General features: G+C 38.7%; 1 protein-coding gene across 1 annotated transcript in view; it reads right to left on the reverse strand.

Moving 5' to 3' along the window:
• The window catches only part of LOC126425216 (cilia- and flagella-associated protein 58-like), a gene marked incomplete at its 5' end in the record, with an annotated part of 256,944 nt that overhangs the window by 19,296 nt on the left and 225,436 nt on the right, over positions 1-12,212 (reverse strand). Inside the window, one exon of the mRNA XM_050088172.1 lies at positions 2,562-2,672. Within this exon, the coding sequence (XP_049944129.1) occupies positions 2,562-2,672 (111 nt within the window). The remainder of the gene's footprint in view (positions 1-2,561; positions 2,673-12,212) is intronic.

Consider the following 12,212-nt stretch of genomic DNA (forward strand, 5'->3'; position numbering starts at 1 on the left):
GGAGCTGTCCAGTTTGATGACAGGCGAATCTGTGTATCCTTGTGCCATGACAACTGTCTTCTTACTGTTTATATACACGGAGAAGAGCTTGCATGCAGTAGAGAATTTGTCCACAAGCTCTTGCGGATCATCTCGAGTATGCGCTACAAATGCAGCATCGTCAGCAAGTAAAAGCCTATTTGCAAGCAAGTCTTCTCGGAAGCGCTTGGATCTGAGTAGAGAAATGATGCAGAGCTTCCCATTAGCTCTGGTATGTAGATGAATGCCCAAGTTAGTTTCACCAAAAGCAACTTTGAGGAGTGCTGAGGAAAAAATATTAAACAAAGTGTGAGCCAATACACAGCCTTGACAAACCCCTCTTTTTGCAGCAAATGGGTCAGATATGATTCTGTCAAAGACCACAGCATCTTGCATATTTTTGTGAGAAGCCGTGATCATCTTTAAGAGCTTTGGAGGACACCCTATCTTGAAAGTACTGCATACAGTCCTTCTCTGCTGACTGTGTCAAAAACCTCATTTAGATCAATAAAGGCAATGAACAGAGGAATTTCCTGCTCGCGGCACTTCTCCTGGATTTCCCAGAGTGTGAAGATCATATCAACTGTAGATAGTTGGGGACGAAATCCACGTTATTCCTCAGGGTATATGCACTGGGCAAGTCTGCCCAAAACCACACAGGCAAATGTTTTTCCAAGTATACTCAGAAGTCAGATTCCGTGGTTACAGTTGCATAAAATATATGTAAATGTGGCACTGTTTCACATCTGTGCAGAGCATGATGAATACCTATGTATATTATGGATCACTGGCCATGAATCTCAAGATGTTTTTGTGTGAACAAAAGTTTAAATAATTTGCAGGCATTTAAGCTGTTATTTGACACTAAAGAAACTATCAATACAGAAAGGAGTCAAAGTATACATTTACACAATTTGGTCATGTAGAGATCTAACCAAAATGATGATTCATTTGACTACTATCTTCTTGTTGTGGTCTTCAGTCCGAAGATTGGTTTGATGCAGTTCTCCATGCTACTCTGTCCTGCACAAGTCTCTCCTTGTCTGTGTAACTACTGCACCTTACACCCTTCTGAATCTGCTGACTGTATTCATCTCTTGGTCTCCTTCTACAATTTTTACCTTCCACACTCCCCTTCAATACAAAACTGGTGATTCCCTGATGTCTCAGAATATGCCCTATAAACTGATCCCTTTCGCTAGTCAGGTTGTGCCACAAATTTCTTATCTCACCAATTCTGTAAACCACCACCTTATTACTTACATGAACTACCCTCCTGGTCTTCAGCATTCTTCTATAGAACCACATTTCAAAAGCCTCTATTCTCTTCTTGTCTAAACTGTTTATCACCCAAGTTTCACTTCCATATATGTCTACACTCCATAAAATATTAACACTTAAATCTATATTTCAGGTCAACAAATTTCTCTCCTTCAGAAACAGTAATGCTTTTCTCGCCACTGCCTGTCTACATTTTTGATCCTCTATATTTCGGCAATCGTCAGCTATTTTGCTGACAAAAAAGGAGGAGGGTGGGTGTTGTGAAGTGACAGTTACAGTTGAACTTGAATTGATCTGTGAAATTTTGCCAGTCCAAATTGATCCTTGTTCACAGTGAAATAGTCTGCGATTAATGTTCATATTTAAACAATGGAAAATCCTGGATGGAATGTAACAACTTTATGAAAAGGGTAGTTCCCCCCCACCCCCACCCCCACACAGTGGATATGCTAAGACACAGATAGGCACATTTGTTGTTTGTTACAAAATAAGCTTTTGGCCGAGAATGTGTTCATCAAAAATAGACCTCACATACACTCACACACACACACAAACACACACACACACACACACACACACACACACACACACAACCACAGTGTCTCTGATGGCAGAAGCCAGTCCGAAGTCTGGCTTCAGCTGCTAGAGACTATGGTTGTATGCGTGTGTGTATGTGTGTGTGTGTGTGTGTGTGTGTGTGTGTGTGTGTGTGTGTCAAATGCCTTGTTGGCCAAAAGCTTATTTTGTGACAACACAACGAACATGCCTCTCTGTGACTCCACATATCTGCTATATAGTGAGTAACCTCTTCATAATAGTGGAACATTCATATTCCACAGATTTCTGAGTTCAGTTCAATTTGAATTCATTTTTTCATACTAATCTAAGATCAACCACTTTATACAATCAGCCCTAGATCTCACTGGTTTTCGCCGTTAACGAAGGTGGATCTGCAAAAAGGTTCGAAACTGAGGCTTGTTCAAATCTAGCACACACTGTAGCAGCTGTGTATATGCTGCAGACAGCAGTTCACCTAAATCTACTCCTACGTATACAAATATATTCTGCAAACTGCTGTGAAGTGTAAGGCAGGAGGTATTTCTCATTCTATCACATGTTGGGGTTTCTTCACGTACCAATTGTATATGGAAGCCATAATTAGCCTAATTTTGTCTTCATGGTCCCTCCAAGCTTCTGCTTACAAGCTTATGTTCTTAATAGTGTTTGGTGTTATGTGTATGAAATACCTTTTTAACACTTACCAATTCATAATACAGTTTTTTGAATTCATTGACTTCTTCCTTTGTCAGCTCAAGTTTGTGCTTGTACTCTTTTGCCTCTGCTTTGTACATGATTACTTCTGCTTCTAGACACTGTGGGAAGAAATCAGATATTATAATAGATATTCTTGTTATGAACAGTAAATACCTGCACCAAATGTTCCCCACCCTATTTTCAGACCTATTTGTAGAAACTGTAAATTACTATGAAGAATTACATGTAAATTTATATGCACATTAAAGACATGTAATGATAGCAGTGATTTACAATGATAACAATTATAGCCATAGTACTGAAAAATGGCAACAACAGCAACAACAAACTGGAGGCTAAATTTTTACATATCAGTCTCAATCACACTAAAGTAAGTATGGCAGGACAAGTTGTGGCACATTTGTACTGTCTTCTTGTAGCCTACTACGACACAGAACTTATATTACTACGAGGAAGCTAATGCACCTCTATAAGAGATATAGTTCCACGAAATGTGCAAAACAGCTAGGAACACAGCGGTATTACTTCAAAATATATCACCTGTTTCCAGTTGTTGTTGGTCTGCGAAGTTATTGTTCACAGCTAAGTCACATTCTGACATCACGACATTAATGAACTGTTATACAGTACATTAGTAAAGGGTGTTCTGGTTTATGGCTGCTCAATGATGTGGTTATCAGTGCTATATATTGGTAAAAATCACAAAACATGGTGGTGGAAAATCTAGGATGAAATGTAACAATCTTATGATAAGGATAGTTGCTACTCACCATAGAGCGGAGATGCTGAGTCACAGATAGGCACAATGAAAAGACTGTCAGAAAGTGAGCTTTCAGCCAATAAGGCCTTCTTTGGAGATAGAACATACTCACAAACACTCGCACAAATGCAACTCACACATACATGATCACTGTGGTCATGTACGTGTTAGATGGATTTGCATGCGTGTGCACGCAGGTTTTTGTGTGTGCGTGTGTGTGTGTGTGTGTTCTATCCCCAATGAAGGCCTTGCTGGCCAAAAGCTCATTTTCAACAGTCTTTTTGTCATGCCCCTCTTCAACTCACCATCTCTGCTGTATGGTGTAGCAACTATCCTTTTCATAATATTGTTACAAAACTCAGTGGATTACATGTCACGTAGTACTAGTAAGTCTGCACATTGAAAGATATGTGAATAGACTATGACTAAACAGGAAAAAATGCTGAATATTAATTATTTATAACATATACTACTTTTTTAAGGATGTAATGTATGTAGTAGGGATTGCACAGCAGCAGTATATTGCTGAGGGAGTGAGGTTCTGGAATACCTGTGCCATAGAGATGTGTTTTTGTAGTGCCAGGTTTGTGAGGGACGAGGGACAGAGACTGGCAGAATCTGAAATGGTGAAGGTCACTCTGAAAGGAATGGTGGGATCCAGAGAAAGAAATTTTTATGGTCAGGCCATTGGGGTGAGGGTGGGGGTGCATGAGGGGTGGAGGGGTGATTCCATGGTTTAGGCAGCATTTAAGGAACAGGATGTGGCACTGGGTTTTAGCCAAGAAAAGGGATCCATTTCTGAACTGGTACAGAAAGATGGAGCAGAGTTCCACTATGGTAGGGATGGCAGATGAAGGAAATGAGCAAATGAAGGCATTAGATGGTTGAGAGAGGAGCTGGATCTCAGAAAAAGACATGTAAAAATACGTACAGACACACAAAAATTTACACAAATGCATACAAATACACAAAAATACATGAGAATAGGTAAAGATAAGCCCAAAGTAATACGTACAAAAACGTGGGAAAAAGGACAGAATGGACAAGGTATGCGTATGTTGGGGTAAGGGAAGAGAAAGAGGGAGAAGGGGAATGGGTTAGGTCGAGTTTCAATACAGCCTGATCTACAAATAAAAGCAGTTCATGTGAGTCAAGATGAGGCTGGGAACTGTGCTGTTGCTGGTTCCGAGCAACAGTTGCGCTTTGCGCTCAAAGAAAGTGCGTACCCCACAAATTGGGTCTCTCACTTGCTCGTGTAGAATTTATAGCTTTTTATTCCATCTGTTGTGAGTTGTCATGGATGATGGTGGATCATCCATGAAAACTCACAACAGATGGAATAAAAATTCACTAAATAACTCACTACAAACATGTTTAATGCTCGCATCATGTACAACATTTACAGCAGAGCCCTCAGAACACTACTAAACACTTACCGGCTGTCGAAGAATGTGTGACGTGGGTGCGCAGAATCATGTTAAACTTGACTGCCGTCATTCGTGACTCCAATTATAGTGTGTGTGGCACCGGTATGTGTGGAAAATAATATGCAAAAATACACAAGAATAAGGGAGGAATAGTGGTCAACAGGAATAACTATAATTATCGACACAAAGATATCAGCTCCTCCCTGTTCACATCCCCTCACCATCATTGTATGCCGTGGTCTGCCAATACACCTACCAGTCTCTCCCCTCTGATCCTCTCCTTTTCCACTCCTCACTTACCCCCTCCCCCACAGCATCTGGATACTGGCTCCAATAGCCTTGTCCTGACGTCTTCTAATCCCTCCACAATCTGTCACACAGCACTCTTCTCTCACCCCAACCAAACCCTGCTATCCTTGCCACTTTCCCACCCCATTCTGAATTGCTGTTTCAATTCAATGCGACACCTGCATTCTGGCTGCAGTGGCCAGAGACAGAGGCTCGTCTGCGTGAGGTGTGCCTGCTTGCGTGAATGTGTGTGTGAGTGCGTTTTCTTTTCTGAACAAGGCTTTGGCCAAAAGCACAATGTGTAACAGTATTTTTGTTGCTCCTCTCTGCAACTCATTATCATCTTTACACTGAATAGCATTCTATCATCTCCATAACATCTATTTCTTAACATTTTTATTATATTTATACTATTCCCTACATAAACGGCATTTAGGTTTAAACATTTGTTAAAATCTGTTAACAAGCTGATTAGTTCTCTGTGTGTCAAATTCTGCCACTTCAGTGTATGACAATAGTCTTGAAGTACTTCATCAAAGACAAAGTCTGATGTTCATCAAGAGGTGGAAGGAAGGTAGCAGTGTAGCATGGATATTCAAAACATGTCGTATTCAAAATGATGCAACAGTTCTCATGTGTGCTGTGCACAGTGAAGCAGAGCACCGATGGGTAAAAATATGACACTGTTAGTCAAAAGAAAATGTTACTTTTTTCAATGGCTCTTCACAGTGAAGCTTCACAGTAGGATTCAAAATTGACTGGCCCTTCAGTGCTCCACAAAATCCATAAATAAGATTCCTTTAGCATCAAGAATGCCCATACAACAGTGTTTAGGGGGACAGGAAAGGTGGGGGAGGGAGGGGGCGGGCTATGCCTGGAGGAATGGTGTACTTTTTTAATATTTTGGAAGACAAACGGCAACTTATAAGTAACCATAAAAAAGTTCCACTTCTGGTCTATTAAAAACCTTTATAATACAGATCTTAAAACATTCGCCTGAAAGAAAAACTCCATGCTACATAATATATTTTCCTTTCCTTGAGCACTAGGGGGAGGGAAGTGGGAGGGGCCAGGCACCCCCTAGCCTCAGGTATGGGTACCCTTGTTTGTTATAATCTTTCTGCCTGTCAATGATTGGCATTCTCCTTTCATCTTCCAGGATGAGGCAGTATGGCCAACAGACCACTGCTTACCATTTTGTCACCAGTAGCACCATGGTTTAGTAAACATACTCCTTTGATTTAGTTCTATATTTCTCATCCCCTTTATGTACTGGACATGAAATAAAGATTATTACCATTGAAATAGTGTGAAAAAGCAATTGAAGACCAACAACAACAATAACATTATTAGAAGTACATTGCATCTGACTTACATATATACAGCAGTATAGTGATCTGGGTCTCTTCAACAGAGCAGCAGCTATAATATGTTCTGGAACTAACCATCCTAGTCCAGATGCAATGAGATTTGGTTCAAATCACTGATAACAAAGTAAAATGAAGCTTCCCAGGTATCACTTTTGTAGTCCAGGTGCTAACCAATCAACTGCTGTTTATAACAGTACAGCTAGGCATTTGGATTCTGGGAAGACTGAGCTGACAGACAAATGGAGAGAATTTGACATTTCTGGCCAATTTCACTCAGAAACTCAAAGCTTTGTTGGAACACTGAACATATATTTGCCCTTTCAATAGGAAAATTACATGAACTAGAGATAATCTTGAAAGGTCAAAAACTTCAAATAGTAGCTCTACGAGAAACATGATTTATGGACTAAATACAAAGGATTTTCAAAACTACAGACATGCAAACCAAACTACACTTAGGATGTATTTTCACCATCAACAAAAACTTGTTGAATTCAGTAACAAATATGAACCCATGAGCAACAGATTAATGACAACCACCACACAATGTACAACCAAAATATGAGGACAGTTCTTAAATAAATAGCATTTTTATATTAAACCAAAAAGAGCGTTCTTAAAAAAAAATTTATTACTGAATGAAAGCTTTTTGCTTTTCATTACTTCTGAACACAATGTTTATAATAAACAACCAATTTCTGAATTCCATTTGCTTAAAAATCCATGAACCACTGCTGAAGGACAATTTTGATGTCCTAACTGATGTCACGGCACTGACTGCCATATTATATCCCCATCCTCCCGACTCATTAGAGTTCCATCACAAGTCCAGAAAGAGACTTTAACTCTTACATTTAATCATAGGAAAACTAGGTTTCTGACTTCATTCCAAAATAAAGAATATATTACTTGCAATAAACTGGCACCAGGATACATGAAACAAAATATGATAAAATCAAATGAGTCCCGAAATCTAAGTACCTTGGTGCAATAATTCAGGAAATTGAACTGAGAAGAAAGGTACTAAATTGTTTCGGGAAAAAACTGAAACAATGAAAAAATGAAAAAAGAGTAGTAGACAGAAACAGCATTCCAACTAACATAAAATGTATACAAGAGTAGGAAATGCTCAAAATTAAAACACTAGAATTTCAGTGTTAAACAAGAAAGTCTGTATGCTACAAAATCATCAATTCAGGACAGGAAAGATGATATACTAAAAACACTGAAAAAGGAGAACAAAAAATTATACAGAAATCCTGGGTCCAAAATACATTGAGTATAAGAACCTAGCAAAAGGTCATGTGGAACACAAACATTCACAGTGACATTAGGAAACACAGAGTAAACTTTTATGGCCATATTAAAAGAATAAAATCTGTCAAATTTTCTGGAAACAGGAGTAAAACAAAAGCAGTTCCCATTTAATGGGTTGGTGAAAGAAAAAGAAGAAAAGAATAGAAGAGTGGTAGATATTACATGAGATAATATAAACAACAGGAAAAATTCTCAACCTGAAGTTGGACAATGGCAATTAATTAGCAGGAAAATGGATTAAGGCTTGGCAATGAGGTCTAAAGTGAGAAATCCACTACATAGCAAAAGAAAGAAAGAAACATTACTAAGTTGACAAATACAAGTTCTAAACTGGGCCATTTGCATAAAAAAGTTACCAGAAGACAAAGTAGTGCCAAATAATCAGAATAACAATAAAATTTGTAAATTTAGTACTTCTGATACAGCATTAGTCTTATTTGAAACACAAGGAGTAAGGGTGAGTAAGAAGGATCAAATGTTAAGTTACAGGGACTGTTCCTTCATTCGTTCATTCACACCTAATGCAGAAGCAGCTCTTTATTCACAGTATACAAACAACAAATTATGACTAATGCTAATCTGCTCACACTAATACACTATGTGATCAAAATTATCCAGACACCTAGCTGAAAATGACTTAAAAGTTCATGGTGCTCTCCATCAGTAATGCTGGAATTAAATATGGTGTTGGCCCACCCTTAGCCTTGATGACAGCTTCAACTATCACAGGCATACATTCGATCAGGTGCTGGAAGGTTTCTTGGGGAATGACAGCCCATTCTTCATGGAGTGCTGCACTGTGGAGAGGTATTGATGTCGATTGGTGGGGCCTGGCATGAAGTCAGCATTCCTAAACTGTGCAGGCCAGTCCATTACAGGGATGTTATTGTTGTGTAACCACTCCACCACAGGCCATGCATTATGAACAGGTGCTCGATCATGTTGAAAGTTGCACTCGCCATCTTGCTCTTCAACAGTGGGAAGCAAGAAGGTGCTTAAAACATCAATTTAGGCCTGTGCTGTGATAGTGCCATGCAAAACAACAAGGGATGCAAGGCCATGAAAAACACAACTGCACCATAACACAACCACCTCTGAATTTTACTGTTGGCACTATAGACGCTGGCAGATGATGTTCACTGGGCACTCGTCATACCCACACCCTGTCATCGAATTGCCACATTGTGTACTGTGATTCGTCATTCCACACAATGTTTTTCTACTGTTGAGTTGTCCAATATTTACGCTCCTTACACCAAGCGAGGCGTCGTTTGGCATTTGCCGCCGTGTTGTGTGACTTATGAGGAGCCACTCGAACATGAAATCCAAGTTTTATCACCTCCCGTGTAACTGTGATAGTACCTGCAGTGGATCCCGATGCAGTTTGGAATTCCTGTGTGATGGTCTGGATAAATGTCTGCCTATTACAAATTATGACCATCTTCAGCTGTCAGCAGTCTCTGTCACTCAACAGATGCTTTTGTGCTGTACGTGTCCCTTCACATCTCCACTTCACAATAACATCAAAAACAGTGGACCTAGGGATGCTTAGGAGTGTGGAAATCTCATGTACAGACATATAACACAAATGAATCCAATTACCTGACCGCATTGGAAGTCTGTGAGTTCCACAGGGCACCCCATTCTGCTCTCTCATGATGTCTAATGACTACTGGGGTTGCTGATATAGAGTACCTGGCAGTAGGTGGGAGCATAATGCACCTAATACGAAAAACATGTGTTCATGGGAGTGTCTGGGTACTTTTGATCACATAGTGTAAGAACAGAAAATATTTTTACTTGGAACCAAACCAGCTACTTTGAAAAAAAAAAAAAAAGCCATTCAGTTCCTCGTACACTAAGAGAACTAAAAGGTCTACTAATTATTCGTAGTTTCTACAGCATTAATAAATATTTGGATCTCTGCTCAAACATGCAGATTCTGAGTCATAATCTCTCGATTTGGAAATTTATAATTATCAGATTAATTCTAGGTAAAACTAAACTCATTTTACTAATGTCCTCCAATTAATGTGAGTCTTTTGTGTGATACATATGCACCTAAAATTCTATTTTCTTGTACATATTTAACCAGAATATTACTCAGATAGTTTGTAAAATCAATCAAGATGTTTTAATAACTTTTCGGTTATGTGTATTTAGTTATTTATATTTTATTTATTTATTCATTTCTTGTTCCGGTGATCCATGTTGTGACAATATCACAGAATATGGAATGTGTCAGAAATCTATGGTACCACATAAAAACAAATTATTTCATATTACAGTAAACAATAACTTAGGTTCTACTACAGAAAACAATTTTGAGAAATAAATAAATGTTACAAAGTAATAATATAATAGAGGGAAACATTCCACGTGGGAAAAATATATCTAAAAACAAAGATGATGTGACTTACCGAACGAAAGCACTGGCAGGTCGATAGACACACAAACAAACACAAACATGCACACAAAATTCTAGCTTTCGCAACAAACGGTTGCTTCGTCAGGAAAGAGGGAAGGAGAGGGAAAGACGAAAGGAAGTGGGTTTTAAGGGAGAGGGTAAGGAGTCATTCCAATCCTGGGAGCGGAAAGACTTACCTTAGGGGGAAAAAAGGACAGGTATACACTTGCGCACACACACATATCCATCCACACATTTACAGATACAAGCAGACATATTTAAAAAGTAATAAGTGTTACATAAAATAAATATTGCAAAATATGTGTTTACAATAAAGAATAATCAGGATTACAAATGTAGATTTGGTTATATATTTGCAGTTAACAATACAAGAAATGCTAAACACTGCAGTTCAGGAACTCTTCTATCATATAAAATGATCCTTGTAATAGGAACTGCTTTAAAGTTTTTTTAAACAAGAGCTCTTCTTCTACCAAACACTTAATTCTTGAACAGATGGCATTAAAAATCTTACAGCCAGTGAAATGGACTCCTTTCTGTACCATACTTAGGTTTGCCTGTTGATTGTGGATATCATGTTTTCTTCTCATCTCATGACTATGATGGTAGCTGAGGAGTCAGTGTGACGGAATGTCATACCTAACGGCCCAGGTTCGATTCCCGGCTAGGTCGGAAATTTTCTCCACTCAGGAACTGGGTGTTGTGTTGTCCTTATCATCATCGTTTCATCCCCATCAACACACAAGTCAGCAAAGTGGCGTCAATTCTAAGGACTTGCACTAGGAGAACGGTCTACCCGACGGGAGGCCCTAGCCACACGGAATTTCCATTTCCACTATGATACTCACTATTCAGTTTAAAAATGGATTTTTCTTTCCTTATGAAGCACATCAAAGAGAATATATATTGCACAGTGGATGTAATGATTCCAAGTTTCTTAAAAAGATTCCTGCATGTGGCTCTAGGATGGACTCCACAAATGATCCTTACGGCTTTTTTTTTTTTTTGCACACAGTGCTTTTTTAGCCAGTGACTGATTTTCCCCAAAATATAATTCCACAGTTCATAATGGTGTGAAAATAACCATAATAGGTTGACTTCATGGTTTTCATATTTCTATAAGAAGATATAATGCATAATGCGGAAGTTGGTGAACTCAATCTTTTCATAGATCCAGGATGTGGTTTGACCAGTTCAGTTTGCTGTCAATATGCAAGCCTAGTTATTTTCAGGTATCCAGCCTGGTTATCACCTACTCACCTATTTTTACTACTATTTCTTTATCTTTGAATGTTGCGTGGGACTGAACGTAGTTTGTTTTAGTGTAATTTAAAGAAAGGCTATTAATGTTAAACCATTTCACTGTTTCACTTAAATCTTATTTGTTGTTTCCTCAAGTTTATCTACTGAATTATCAATAAGTAGTGTAGTGTCACCAGCAAAAATGGTGAATCTACAATATTCTGTACAGAGAGGCAGATCATTATAAAGATTATAAAAAGTAGAGGGCTCCAGAGCTGAGCCTTCAGGCACTCCACATGTGATGGTACCCCACTCTGAAGATAATGGGACTCCATTTTGAATTACCAATACAACTTTGTCTCCTGTTTGACAGGTACGAGCCATCTTCCTGATGAACCACTTATACTGAGATGTGCAGCTTTTTGTAAGAGAATCTAGTGACTGACACAGTTAAATGCTTTTATTAGGTCACAAAAAATCCCAACCATCTTCAGTTTTTTGTTGATAGATTCCAAGACTTTGCCAGCAAATGCAAATATTGCATCTTCTGTTGACAAACCTCTCTGAAATCCAAACTGACTTTCACTGAGGATATTTTGATCCCTGAGATGCTTAACTATCCTGGCATGCATTAGTTTCTCTAAAACCTTTGCAAAACTTGTCACTAGTGATATTGGCCAATAGTCAGCAGCACGCATCTTATCTCCCTTCTTTATACAGTGGTTTTACAACTGCATACTTAAACCTCTCAGGAACTATTGCTTGCTTAAGTGATGCATAAAAAATGTGGCAAAGGACTTTACTTA

This window comes from Schistocerca serialis, chromosome 10, assembly GCF_023864345.2.
Source record: "Schistocerca serialis cubense isolate TAMUIC-IGC-003099 chromosome 10, iqSchSeri2.2, whole genome shotgun sequence".
NCBI classification, from domain to species: Eukaryota; Metazoa; Arthropoda; class Insecta; order Orthoptera; family Acrididae; genus Schistocerca; species Schistocerca serialis.